This window comes from Trichosurus vulpecula, chromosome 5, assembly GCF_011100635.1.
Source record: "Trichosurus vulpecula isolate mTriVul1 chromosome 5, mTriVul1.pri, whole genome shotgun sequence".
In the NCBI taxonomy this organism is placed as follows: domain Eukaryota; kingdom Metazoa; phylum Chordata; class Mammalia; order Diprotodontia; family Phalangeridae; genus Trichosurus; species Trichosurus vulpecula.
This window is the reverse complement of record NC_050577.1, coordinates 270,598,114-270,612,350: the sequence shown is the minus strand read 5'-3', so window position 1 is coordinate 270,612,350 and position 14,237 is coordinate 270,598,114. Positions and strand designations below refer to the sequence as shown.

General features: G+C 48.3%; 2 protein-coding genes across 2 annotated transcripts; both read left to right on the top strand.

Annotated features, from left to right (window-relative positions):
* The first annotated feature begins 3,446 nt into the window (after positions 1–3,446).
* On the top strand, positions 3,447–4,951 carry HOXC6 (homeobox C6). Its single transcript, XM_036761201.1, has 2 exons — positions 3,447–3,846; positions 4,644–4,951. The coding sequence occupies exons 1-2, from the start codon at positions 3,447–3,449 to the stop codon at positions 4,949–4,951; spliced, it is 708 nt and encodes a 235-aa protein (XP_036617096.1).
* Positions 4,952–8,367: 3,416 nt separating this feature from the next.
* HOXC5 (homeobox C5) lies at positions 8,368–9,778 on the top strand. Its single transcript, XM_036761243.1, has 2 exons — positions 8,368–8,821; positions 9,564–9,778. Exons 1-2 carry the CDS (start codon positions 8,368–8,370, stop codon positions 9,776–9,778), a joined length of 669 nt encoding a protein of 222 aa, XP_036617138.1.
* The last annotated feature ends 4,459 nt before the right edge of the window (positions 9,779–14,237 follow it).

Here is a 14,237-nt window from a genome sequence, read left to right as displayed (position 1 = left end):
CCCACCCCCACCATCGCCAATTCCAGCACACACACACACACACACACACACACACACACACACACACACACCCGCCTTGTGCCCACCCCTCTCTTTCCGGGACTTCTGCATATTTACAGAGCTGAGCTGCAGTTTTAATAAAACATCTGTTCTTGCTTCTGCTGATGAGTTTCCATAATTGTTTTCAGACAAATTTAACAGGGAAAAATAAATATGGAGAGAAAAAAAAATCAAAATCCCAGCTCTTCCCCCATCGACAGGTTTTCTTTTGCCAGAAAATTAGAAATGGAATAGGAAAAAAGAAAAATCAGATTGGGGAGAACATCCACTCAGGCCAAACCCTTTCCGTCTCTCGGAGTGAATCCCTCCAGCAAAATTCAGCGGTGTAATTAGAGATGTAATTGGAAGGGGGAGACTCGGTCCCTCAGGAAGCCAAGGTGAGGGAGGTATGGGCTTTTAAATTAATATTCCTGCGAGTGTTTAGTGGTTAGGATTTTATTTGTATTTATTTAAATTTTTCCTTCCTCAAACCCCCTTCCAACATTTATGCCTCTCTCCACTCTCCCCCCCCCCCCCCAAGCAGCTGCTTTCTGTTCATTATAAATCCACCAGACCTTTAAGTCTTTGCCCTCTGTTTAGGGATGTAATAAAACACTTAACTTTCCACGACTGAGACTTACATTCTTATCGCTCAGGTCTTCCACCCCTGCCGGCCAGCACCTAGGGCCCAAAGAGTCTTCTTTACTATGCAGAGATTTCCCCCACACCCTCTTTAGACCTGGGTGAAGTCTAGAGTTGGGTGGGGTGGGGGCTGGGCATCCGGGCTGGGAGTTTCACCTCGGAACTCCCCCAGAAGTCCTTTCAAGGTTCGAGGATTTCCTCCCCCGCCCCCATCCATAAAAGGAGAAGATTTTTTTAAAAAATACATAAAAAAATCAAGACTCATTGAAAACCAAACCTCATTAAAACATCCAATCTTATATCATTCAATTTGTTGTACATTGCAACAATTTAATATCTTGAAGGAAATATCATTGACATGATTTATCTCAGTTAGCAATCACTCTCTGGAATAGGGAAGAATTTACTCTCTCTTCCGGCCACTTCTACTTGTTACACCGCTGTTCTTCAAGCAGAAGGGAGGGGGGACTCATCAAGTGTGGCCCTACAGTTTGGGGGTTCGAAGATCTGTCTCCTCCCTCTTCACTAGTCCCCCCGCCTTTCCTACCCTACAGGAGCCTGGAGACTCAGCCAGCTGTTGCAAACCACTGCTTAGGCATGCCATGAATTCGGGGGCAGCTGGATACTAGAGAGAGGAACACAATACACGCGTGTCTGCTGGTGTGTTATTAAAAATGAGATAACACGTGTCAAAATTTCTTTCTTAATTTATAATCCCTCCCCATCCCCTCCTTTCTCCTCTACCTCTGTGGAGAGAAAGCTTGAAGGCCACGAGGACATCCCCAAACAACTGAAGTTTCCCCCCTTCTAAATACTAGTCAGTCGTCTGTCTCTACTATCTGGAATGGGAATGCATTTTTTTAAAATAGGCAACCCAAGTTACTTCACAGGAAAACACGTCAATCGAGTAACGAGGTACATATGTTTAACTAACATGTTCTCTCCTTTAGCTACTACATACTGTCTCCTTTTGGGTTACAAACTTTATTTTTTCCCCCAGCGACACTCCAGGGAAACCTTAATGTTATAGAAGATGAATTAACGAGTTTTTTTTTTTCCCAGTGTAGTCCCGTTTATGGCTTTATTGCTACCCATTGATTACTTCGCTTTGTTACACAGAAGGAAAAGATCATAAAATCCTTCGACATCCGGGTTCTTGTTATAGCCAAAAAGAGGGAGAAAAATATGGGCTCTTTCCTCCAACCCACCCCCTGCCTCAGCACCCCCCCCTTTGTCAAATCAAAGGATCTCTGGGTTATGTCGCCGACATTGAATTAAGTTTGACTTCAACAGAAGAGAAACCTCATCACGACACCTTCCGCTATGTATGTTCTCCCACTCCTGTTCCTTCTGAAGCCTTCGACTCCTTTCCTTTCCTTCCTCTGCCCAATGCACTAAGTTGGAAAGAAAATAGGGGGATAGATGAAGTATGAAGGTTGCTAAGAGGGTTCATGGGTTCAAGCACCACGTTTTTCTGGGTTTGAGGGGGGGATTATTTTCTATTGGGTTGTGTTCCAAACCCTGGAAGCTAGAGTTTGGGTTCTTATCTACTGACAAGCAGCAGATCCAGAGTGGGACTTAGAGCTTCAGGTTTGGGGACGGAGTGCCCTTAGCCCCAGCCGATCTTATATTCTCCAAGAACATTCTTCCTAGCTGATTTTCGGTGAGTTACCCCACCAGCCCCAATCCTCTCCATATCATAAATTCTCTCCAACATAAACACAGTTGATGTCTCCAGAAAGCCCCTCAGAAAGAGCTCTCTCTCTCTCTCTCTCTCTCTCTCTCTCTCTCTCTCTCTCTCTCTCTCTCTCCAACTCCCTCTCTTTTTCTCTCTCTTAAAAAAATACCTCCAAACAACCCTACAAACAAATTTCTGCCTTTTAGGAAAAATGCTCTCAAGAGTCCCAAAAAGAGACCCCAGGAGAAGGCTAGGGAAGCAGAGGAAAGGCACACTCCAGCTCCCCTTTACCCCAACTCAGCTCTATAACTTCTCACTCTCCCTGTGAAGTTGAGGGTTCTCCTAGTATCTTACTTGGGTTTTGAATTGCTCCCCAAAATGCACTCCACAGCCAAGATTATCAGCCCCACTCTCCTTCCGTTGGCCAATGTATTTAATAGAATTCCTTTCTGCCCTTGAGGTGTTTTTGCTTTTTAATATGTGGGAAGACACATCGTATTCTTTCTAAGCCCCATTCATAGGGGGCGGAAAAATAGGGTTGGGTGCTTTAGTGTTCCCTGTCACCCACTGAGGGGCTCATCCTTAAGTTGGGCAAGGACAATTTTAGGGAAAGAGGTGCGACCATACATATAATACAATCAGATAGAAATGCATTGATTTCTTCAGGCCAGTTTCTGGGCAAATCTAATCTGGGTTAGCACTGGATGTGGGATTTTCCTGAGGGGACTTTCTCCCTCTCTAGCTGGCTCAAGGGCCTCCTTGCCCCTCCTCCCCTTCCTCTGTGCCCCAAACCTGGTTTCCTATACCAAGATATATTATATATGAATATAATATATATTAAAAGAAATCCAAGTCTTACTTTGAATGCACACACTTAGTCTCAACTAGGGAATCAACAGAAGCAGGAGCGATTTTTTTCCCCCTTCTTGACATCTAGCTTCCGATTGGCTCCGAGGGGGTCAGCTGACTTTGTCATTTTGTCTGTCCTGGATTGGAGCCGTCCCTATAACCATCTAGTTCCGAGTACAAACTGGAGACAGAAATAAATATTAAAGAAATCATAGCCCGACCAGGTAAAGGCGAAGGGATGAATTCCTATTTCACTAACCCGTCCTTATCGTGCCATCTCGCCGGGGGTCAAGACGTTCTCCCCAACGTCGCCCTCAATTCCACCGCCTATGATCCAGTGAGACATTTCTCGACCTATGGAGCGGCGGTGGCACAGAACCGGATCTACTCGTCTCCCTTTTATTCGCCACAAGAGAATGTCGTGTTCAGTTCGAGCCGGGGGCCGTATGACTATGGATCTAATTCCTTTTACCAGGAAAAAGACATGCTCTCAAATTGCAGGCAGAACACCTTAGCACACAACACACAGACCTCAATGGCCCAGGACTTTAGCTCTGAGCAAAGCAGGACTGCTCCCCAAGACCAGAAAACCAGTATCCAGATCTACCCCTGGATGCAGCGAATGAATTCGCACAGTGGTGAGTTTTACAGCTCCAAGATATAAATTAAATAAAGTGAACTGGCGTTATGAGCAGCTTCCCTAGAAGAACAGGCGGAGAGAGTTTTTTTTTTTTTTTATAGCGCCATAAAAACAATCACGTTCCTCTCCTCGCCGGCGTCGAGACAGGGCCCCCTCTTCTCCTCCTTTTTCCCCCTCCTCCTTCTCTTTCCCTAGCTCCCTCTCCCCTAATGGATTGGAGGGGTCGCAGGCGAGCTAAGGGGGAAGTGAGGCTAGGGATGGGAACAGGGACTGGGAAGGACTGGGGGAACCCCTGAAAGTGGAGTCAGGCAGAGTGGAAGAGTGAAGGGGGAGGGGAGAGAAGAGAAGGGGAGAAGTTTCTAAAGGGCAGGAGAGGGAGCGAAGCGGAGGGAACCTGAGAAAGTGGGGAAAATCAAGTCAAATGCACTTCTAGAGGGTTCTCCTCTCTCCCTCCCCTCCCCTAAGCAATTGGGGTTTCCCCCCTCTTCAAACTAAGGTTTCAGACTTTCTCCTTCAGCCTGATATCACTTCACCCTCTTTTTAATACCCTCACCTCCAGGACAATACCTATCCTCTACATTGGGGACCTAGGAGGCAGTTGGGGTCGAAGTCCTCCCCCCCAGGCTTCGAGGAATTAAGATGGGGGTGGGGCAGAGGCGAAGAGAGAGGAGAGGGGTGCAGTAGGGTGCCGAGGGAGTTGGGCGGGACAGAGACACTTTTTTTTCCTTGTGTGAATTATTAGGATTATTCCCCTTTACTAATTGTTTTTAGTTTGCTTTGTGTCCGGATCTCTAGGGGTCGGCTATGGGGCGGACAGGAGACGCGGCCGGCAGATCTACTCTCGATACCAGACCTTGGAGCTGGAAAAAGAATTTCACTTCAACCGTTACCTAACCCGGCGCCGGCGGATCGAGATCGCCAATGCGCTCTGCCTGACCGAGAGACAGATCAAAATTTGGTTCCAGAATCGCCGGATGAAATGGAAAAAGGAATCTAATCTCACTTCCACGCTGTCGGGGGGCGGCGGAGGGGCCGCGGCCGACAGCCTAGGCGGCAAGGAGGAGAAGCGGGAAGAGACAGAAGAAGAAAAACAGAAAGAGTGAAAACTGTCTCGCCTCCCCCCACCTATCCCCACTACCCAGTTCACTCCTCTCCTCTTCCTTCCCAGACCTTCTGCTCCCTTCCTTTCTCACATACCCTATATTTATCACTGGCACAATTTATATTTTGACACCCTCAGGAAGAATAGGGAGTCAAATGTGGACCTCCAAGTCAGATCTCTCCCCTGCTCCCTGTCCCCAAACACCCCCACCTCCCCCCCTCTCTCCCTTTCTTTCTTCGGCCTCTTTTCCCTTTACCTCCCTGATCCCGCCGGCCTTGGGGGCCTAGGTCTCTGAACCTCGATTCGGATACATAGGACTCACTTTGAATGAGGATTGGATCTTCCTCCCTCCTCCACCCCAAGCCCCATTCTAGGGCCCAGCAGCAAAGAGACGACCCACCAGGCGCCTATTTCCCATTCAGCCTCCCCAGGGGCGAGAGGGACTCTAAAGCCGAGTGAGTCAGCGAGGCCCTACGTAGCGACACTGCTAAGGATCTAAAACAACCCATGTGGCTGTTGGAGTGGGCAGGAAGCTTCCCCCCTCTTTCAATCGCTGCTGGTCTCAGTTCCAATCCCAGTACCCCAGCTCAGTCTCCCCGAAGCTCCAACATATTTTCCAGCATAGCCCAATCGTATTTAAAGAATCCTCGGGGGTCATTATGGCATATAACAAACTGTGACAGTTTCTGTGTGAATATTTTTAGCTGTATTTGTGGTCTCTGTATTTATATTTATGTTTAGCGCCGTCAATGTTCCAATCCCAAATTTAAAAGGGGGGAGGGGGACTGAAAGGAGAAAAAAATATGAATGAAGTTTGTTTAGCCAGTAGGAAAAAAAAAGAGAAAAAAAATACAAAAAAGAAAAAAATGCCCCTCGTGTTACCCTCCTGTATAAATCCGTCTCCCAGACCGGTCCTCGAGTATTTAATAAAACTGATATTATTTTTAAAAGTTTATATCCTGATTTCTGCTCATTCGCTCGCCCCATCTCCTGTACATCGTGGGCGAAAGTTGGTGTTGGCGCCGAGTCCTTGCTGCGTCTCTATGCCTCCCCTGGCGGCTGCTCCTCTCCCCCAGCCCCAGTTTCAGCCCCTGCACACTCCCATTCCCTTCTGGTTTCCTCTCAGAAACTTCAGGAGCAGGAGCCCCGAAACATTCTCTCTCCGCTTTCTCTTTGTCCTCCTGCTCTGAACTGAGAAAAGCTCCCTTCGATCCCCTCCCCTGGAAAATACAGTCTTCAGTTCCCACCTTCCCCCTCCCCCGAAAAAAATCGATTTTTCATTGGAAAAATCCCTTCTAAAAGCCAGTAACTCAGACTGGAATCGAATCCCACTCTGAGTCTCTTTAAAGACTCCAAACCTTGAAGATTTGCCTCCTGACCCCACCATCCCCCCCACCAAAAAAATAAAATCCAGGAAAGAAAAGAAGTTCCCTCCGGGCACAGAGCTCCCAGAAGAGAGAAAAAGCTGGCAAGCTGACCCCTGAACTAGGGGCCGGCTGAGGCGAGATGTGTCGGAGGCAGCGAAAGGTGAAGAAAAGATTTGGAGTCATTTCGCAGAGGGTTTGGCGATTCAAGAACGCTTAGAAAAATTAAAGACGGGAAATTCAGTTCTCTTTTCTGCTGGGATTCAGACATAAGGACAAAAATACTTCTTTCTTCACTCGCCCCTCATCAGCACCCCAATTCTCCTTCTCCCTCAGATTCCCTTTCCCGATCCCAAGTCTGGTTGTGAAGAGCAAAGTTCACCCTGGTCTTTTCCCCTGCTCTGGGCCTTCTCTTTCCCTCCTGCCTTGCTTAGAAACCCTGACCCAAACTGGGGAGGAAATCCTTTCCCAGTGAATTGGAATGTTGAGATGGGGTCTTCAAGAGGAATGAAAAGCCAAGAAGATTTCCAAAACCCCCCACATCCCAGGCAGCTACCAGAGCTTGGTGTTTCTCAATCCAGGGGCGGAGATTTCCCCGGGAAGGAAGGAAGGAAAGAATGTGATTTGGAGTTGGGGAAAAAGGAATGGAAACCAACAGACATCTTAATGGGCTCTCTTCCAACTGGGAAATCATGTCCTGCCCTTCCTGATCTGGGACCTCTTCTCTCCTCTCTGCTCCCCAAAGTCTTCTCCCTTCTGTCATGTTTTCCCCCTTTCTCCAAAGAAACTCACACACTCTATAAAGAGTCTGACCTACAGAAACCTACCCAGAAGACCTTAGGCCTTAGAAAGGGCCTGTCTACAAACACCTGTCCCAAAGGGTGGAAAACAGTCATTTTGGGGGATTTTTACAAATCCCACTTTCCTGTGACTTCACATAATATCTACATTTGTGTTACATACACACTGATACCACTTTCTCCATTCAAACCACATTCATTTACAGGCCTTCGTGTCTGACTTCTCAATAAACAAACATCACCTATACTATCACCACTAAATTACTCTAATTTCTACTGTGGGGTTGGGTATGAGTGAATGTGGAGTGAGGACTAATCAAAATTAAATTCCCCTGACCTCCAAGCCCTTATTAGACATCTCCTAATTCTACTTTGGCCTCCACAACACCCACCTCAGCTTCCTCAACTCTTCCCCTTTCCCAAATACCCCTGAGTGGCTGCACTCCCCTTTCCAAGTTCAGTCGTTTTGGAAACCTAATCAACTCTATTTGCTCCTCCCCCTTCCCTAAGGCAGGAGACTTAGGTCCTTTTAATTAGGAAACGAGAAAACAGACCCACTCCCAGATACCACTAAATGAAGGGTTTAGCATCTACTCCCCCTTCAATTCTTCCCCCGACCCCAACACACGCACAAATTCCTGTAAACTAGCTCATTCAAGCGATCCTGGAAGGCCCTGGGGGTGGGAGGGGCGACGATCTATTCAGAAAAGCCCCTCTGCGCATCCTAAATGAGGTCCCATCTTTCCTTAAAATTAAATACAATTTAAAAGGCCAACTCAGGGGGGTTTGTGTAAAATAGCACAGCTTCTCTTCGCTAGGGTAGAAAAATCCACCCAAGAGAGGCGAGGATGACGAACCATGGTGCAGTACTCCCAAGCCTACGCCAGGTGTCGCTGTGGACTCGTTGTCCCCGCTACCCCCTAATTCCAACAACCATTTTTTTTCTCCCCCTTCTCTCCCTTTCTCTCGATCCCTCTCCCCTCGGTTGGGCTGTGCCAACATATCAAGATGCGTTTCGCCGGCTTCCATCACTAACCTCCCGGAGGTCATCAAGCCAAATTTATGAGTGGCCGCCCGAGTCACGTGACTCTATTTAAGGATCCCTTATTTGGAAAGCGCGCATAGGATAAAGAAAGAGATATCTCCACCTATAAATTGTGCACTTTGGAGAACAAAAAACCCCTCAACTTCAAAGAGTCACAAATCACCCTTAATCAAAAAGGGTGCAGAAATTTTTTTCGTCCCTCCCCGCCATGAGCTCCTACGTAGCCAATTCATTCTATAAGCAAAGCCCTAATATTCCTGCCTATAGCATGCAAACTTGTGGGAACTATGGATCTGTCTCAGAGGTGCAGCCATCCAGGTACTGCTACAGTGGATTGGACTTAAGCATCACTTTCCCACCGCCTGCTCCTTCCAACTCTCTCCACGGGTTAGACATGGCTGCCACTCCTAGACCTCACCCAGACCGACCCGCCTGTACCACGGTGGCAGCTCCGGGACACGCTCTGGGCAGAGACGAACCGGCTCCTCTAAACCCCGGGATGTACAATCAGAAGGCGGCTCGCCCGGCGCTGGAGGACAGATCTAAGGGGAGTGGGGAGATCAAGGAAGAACAGGTTCAGACCGGGCAGCCCGCAGGACTGAGCCAGCCACCGGCCCCGCCACAAATATACCCGTGGATGACCAAACTCCACATGAGCCACGGTAAACTTTAGGGCTTCATTTTGTGCGCTCGGGTCCGCCTGGGTTTTATAGGCCATACGGGGCAAATAAAAAGAAAAAACCTGCGGCCATAAATTTTACGGTGCAGGCATCAATTGCTCGTAAAACTGTCCACTAAAAGGCTTAGAGGCTGTATGCGCCCAAATTTACGACGACATAATTGGATCATAGGAACAAAACGTGTATAAAAGGCAATATTCAATTTTTGGGGGGGAGGGAGGGAGTTAAAAAAAATAGAGGGATCTGAGGGGTAAGGCAAACTGGCCTTACAGAGAGGGGATCCCCCTTTCACCATCACCCCCATTATGAGGGAAATGATCCTCATTTGGGGGGGGATTGAGGAGGCTTTCCAGTCAGGAGGGAAGGAGGGAGGAAGCAGGGGAGGATAAGGGAGGGGTATCCCCTTGTGTCAGGGTCTGGAGGTCTTATTGTCTCGCTGGAGTCCGGGTCTCCCACCCCATCCCCCTCGGCCCCCTCTCGGTAAGTGAGTGTCGGAGCGGAAAGTTTCCCTAGTGCAGAGCCAAGTGTCGCTTTTCCCTAGGGCCAGGGGCTGCTTTGGTTCCCTCCCTTACCCCTTTGCCCGTCTGCCCTGTTCTCTAGTCAGCTGGGGCTAGTTCTGAGACCCATCTTAGGGTGGGGGTGGGGGTGGGGTAGGGAGACCGTGGGACTTTTAAAAAACTATTCACCCGTTCCTGCACTTGCTGGGGTGGGGTTTATATTCCAGAGACAGACGGCAAGCGATCCAGAACCAGTTACACGCGCTACCAGACTTTGGAATTAGAGAAAGAATTTCACTTTAACCGCTACCTCACCCGCCGAAGGCGAATTGAGATCGCCAACAACTTGTGTCTCAACGAGAGACAGATCAAGATCTGGTTCCAGAACCGAAGGATGAAATGGAAGAAGGATTCCAAATTAAAAAGCAAAGAGGCTCTTTAGAGGGAAGAAGGAGATGTGGGATATGGCAGTCCCTCGAATAGTTCCTCTAGTTGGCTTGAATCTACCTTGGGGAAACTTTTCCTTTTCTTTTTTTCCTGTTTTTTTGGGGGGGAGGGTGTGTTTGTGTGTGTGTGTGAAAAATTTTTAGGGGGTGGGGGTAGAGGGGTGTGTGTGTGTGTGTGTGTGTGTGTGTGTGTGTGTGTGTGTGTGTGTGTGTGTGTGTGTGTGTGTTGGAACTGGGGGGATTTGTCACGGACTCTCCCAACCCTGCAGACAAAAGCGGTTTTCGATTAGCATTCAGCTTTCCAACCGCAGCTTGACTCAGAGTGTGCTGTTGTGTTCATTCACTTCTTCAGTCCGTCTCCCTAAGCCCTCCTGGAGACCCAACAACCCAGTGAAATCTCCGTAGGGGGTCTCACTAAAATGACCTAGACCCCAGGACTGCCTGATGGGCCGGGCGTGGGGAGGGAGAGAGCTCTTTGCCTTCAAAATTCTTCCGAACCTCGCGGCTACCAGTCAAGGCAGCAGCCAAGAACCCCCTAGCCCCAGTTTCTTGTCCCCTTCATCTCTGGCTACGTTTCCTGAACGAAAGGCAGGCACCGGTCTATTCAGGGCTGGGGTGGCTTGGACCCCGCCTCTGCAACCCTCTTTGGGCAGAACCACCACCTTTGGGATCGAAATGTGTAACACCCCCTTTTCAGCCGACTTTCAGCCTTTCTTTGTTCGAGGGGGCCCTGCTACAGAGCTGGCGAGTTGGGACCAGGCCCATGGCCGGTATCTTTTCCTCAGTGCTGTGGGATTCTGTAGGTGTGGGTGATGGTCTGACTGTTTGAGTGAGTGGGTTAATTTTGGTGGGGGGAGGTCGTTTTGTTTGTTAAACTAGATTTTCATTATTTTTTTATGATTTACATATGAAAGGGGAAAAAATTTAATGAACTCTGGACACCCTCTTCCGGGCCCTCATGATGTCCCTAAGCATTCTCCGTCCTTTCAGTTTTGGGAAAAAGAAGTCACCCCAAACCAGCTCCCCGCATGCCGAGGGCCGGCTCCCCAGAGTCCCTGCACTGTTTTATGTATTGGGGTCTCCCTTCATGTGATGTGCTCTCTGAGTCCAGTATCAACTCTTGGTGACCATGTAGTCCCTTTCTGGCAACTTTCTTTGGGGGAAATTTCCCCACCAACGTCACCCAACTATTTATTGACTCCGGGTCCATTATGAAACTATATTTTGTCATATTGAATAAAGACCAATAGACATAAAGTCCAAAGGAAGATGCGGAATACTCTCTTTCTTGATGGGTAAGGGAGAGGGAAGATCGGTGGAAGTCTCTAAACTTTTCATAGAGGCATCTTGAGGGGCCCCCTTTACTTTTGGGAGTCATTCCTAAAGAGGAGCTTTTAAGACTAGATTTGGGGGTACCCAGGTTGGCTGACAATGAAGGAAAAGGAATCTTAGATTGCTAGGCCTAGGGAGTTGGAGAGGAAGGAGAAAACACCTTCCACTTGGCCTGGTTGGGGACATACATTTGAACAGAAAAATATATAAATGTACTGGCATAGTATACGTACTTTATGCATATATGATATGATCTCTGTGTTTATATGAGTAATCTATGTTTGGGGTCACTCTTCCTTGGGCCCTGTTGAATGTCTGAGCTTTGCTAAAAAGCAGCTGAAGATTCATGACTCCGTTGGTCAGGGCTGCCTCTCTCAGTTTGAGAGTCTCTTCGGGGACTGGATGGCAGGTTTACTTTCTTGAGTCCCTTGGCACAGACTGTTAGGGGTGGGGGAAAGGGAGATAGGAAGATCTAGACCTAGAAAAGGCTAAATCTGTCCACAAAGGAAATCAGACTACTCCCCAAGTGGTATTTCCTGAAGGGGCACACTGTCTTGGCAACTTTGTGGTAACGGGAAAAAGAACTGGTGACATCTGACTTTTCCTCTAAAATCTTGGGAAGAAGTATATGAAATTGCGTATGTATGAAGATGGGGAGGGGACAGAGACAGGGTGGTCTGCATTGTGTCTGTGTAGTATAAAATGGGTCTGTTAGGTCTGTCTCTCCACTTTGCTGAGCAAAGGGCTATGCAGGCATGCTAATTGTTGGGGTAATTCAAGCAGTACAGGTAAGCCTTCCTGGCTCAGATCTATTTTGTGTTTATTGATGTACATACTGATGCATTTAGGGGAAAGGCAGAGGCAAAATCCCCTCAGTGATGGTGGCTGTAGAATGGACCAGACAAATACACTGTGGATTCTCCTCACTGGACAGTAGAAACATGAAAGTGGTAGAAGGAGGAGGAAGCAATGTACAGTAGAAACAAAAGTAGCAGCCATCTATGGCCCCATAAAAGTTTATAGCATTTCCTCCCCACCATCTACAATGGAGGTAATTTTCTTAGTTTGAGCCTGATGCCATCCCACGATTCCCCACACTCCAGAACCGCCTGGGCAGGAGGAGGAGGGGAAATTCCAGGAACTGGGCCTCAACTTGCTAAAGGTCCCAAGGAAAAAGACCCAAGGATGTGGAGGGCAGGGGCAGAAAGGGATTGAGTAGGAGGGAAGGTGAGCAGGATATTTGTGATTATTAGTGATAAAGATTTTTGGATGTATTACAGTCCTCTGTATTGACTCCTCTTCCTTTCAGCACAGCCTGTCCTCTTTCTGTTTTTGTTTTTAATTTCTGTGAAAGGATCTAAGGGGTCCTTTCCCCTTATGTATCCTCCTCTACGTCCCCTTCCAGGCCATTGAACTCTGTCTGAACACCCAGTTCTAAACGAAGGTTTGGCTGGTGTTGGGACTCACTCCTCTGGGGTTCCTGGACCTGCATTCCCTGCCTGTGATCCCTCAAATTATCTGTCTCGCTAGCTTGCTTTCGCTCTGAAATAAAATGTATAATTTTCTTCAGGGAGTTATTTTAATTTTTTCTCCATGCTGAGTAAAACTATTGGGCGATCGCTGAAGCAAGGAAAATCACTGTTGTCTCCTGATGAGTAGCAGTTAACTAAGAAAGAGGACGCGGCGCTTGCTCCCCAGCCCCTCTCTGTCCAGCGGGCCCTCCCTAGCTCCCTGGACTCAGGTTCACCCAGGGAAGCGGGAGATGTAGCTCTCAATAGGACCCCAGAGGACCCGTAAAGACCGAAAGAAAGCCGAAGATTTCCTCCTCCCAGGTGGTTATCCCTTTCGGGGGTCCCTCTTCACTTTCCCATCCCTCTAGGCCTGCACAGATTCAGCTGCAGTCTCCTCGAGCCACTTCCAGACTCTCCTTTTGCTCAACTTTCTGTCATGGTGGCCTTGGGCCTTCCCTCCTCCTAAAACACCAATCTCTATTTCTTCGTTTCCAAGCTTCCTTCTTTCTTCCTCTACTCCTTCCTCTGCCTGCTTGGGGAAGGGATTTGGCAAGCATGGCTAACGACTTTTTCTCTACTTATACCCCCTCACCAGCCTCAGAGCTAGGGACTAGGACATCTTGTCAGCTACAGACAACATCTAAATATTTGGCATTTGCGTTTCTCTGGAGAGTTGTTTGGAGGTGAGGGGGAATGCATATGAGTTCCAAACGGAGACCACAGATCACTTCTCTCCCCTGCCCCCTCCCTTCTCCCTGGAGCCCAACCCTTCTGGCAGCAAGAGAAAAAGGGGAAGAAGCATGACTTACCTTCCCGAGGGAGTGGGGAGGGGGGGCACGGGCCCACTCTGAGGAATAAGAGGAGAGAGGAGGAAAAAAAAGAAGGAGAAAAATCACGCGACCACGGAAGGCGACAGGTCCTTATGAAAATAAGTCAGTAACTAAGTAAGTAAATAAATAAAGAAGGACCCACCCTCCCCTCCCCCCCACCATGCAAGGGGGTGCGGGGTGGGGGAAAGGGAGGAAGCAAAGAGGGCTTTTTAAGTGTAAGTGAGCATTCGAGAAATAACGCATGGCTTCTATGTGAATTTAGGAGTTTGAAACTTTTGGAGGTTATTTATGTGAATGGCCCGAAGGCAGGCCCGTGAGTGGCTCTTGGGGGACCACGTGATGTCATTAAACCAAGTTTTATGGTGTAGGGAGAGCTGACAAACCCACAATATATTTACATCATATATAATCTTAACTGTCCAGCAACGCAGCTGCTGGTGAGGTTTAATGCTAGGACAGAGAGCCAGGCAGTTAGTGGGGATTACGGCGGCTGGGGATGATGTTAAGAGAGGTTACATCTTCGCAAATGAATCCCAGGCGAACGCTGTAAGTTAATTCTCTCTCTCTCTCTCTCTCTCTCTCTCTCTCTCTCTCTCTCTCTCTCTCTCTCTCTCTCCCTCCCTCCCTCTCCTCCTTCCCCCCCTTCTCCATTTTACCCACGAAACTCCCCCAACTAGTTGTGAGCACAGTTAAAGTGAGAGAAAGGGGAAGAGGTCCCCTGAAAAGAAAAGAGAGAAAGGGAAAACTGGAGGGTGGGATTGGGTGGGGAGGGCTGTTGTATT

Coding starts and splice junctions, on each gene's coding strand:
- HOXC5 (XM_036761243.1), top strand. CDS start 8,368: ATGAGCTCCTACGTAGCCAATTCATTCTATAAGCAAAGCCCTAATATT. Junction 8,822..9,563: donor CAAACTCCACATGAGCCACG/GTAAACTTTAGG, acceptor TTTATATTCCAG/AGACAGACGGCAAGCGATCC.
- HOXC6 (XM_036761201.1), top strand. CDS start 3,447: ATGAATTCCTATTTCACTAACCCGTCCTTATCGTGCCATCTCGCCGGG. Junction 3,847..4,643: donor GCGAATGAATTCGCACAGTG/GTGAGTTTTACA, acceptor CCGGATCTCTAG/GGGTCGGCTATGGGGCGGAC.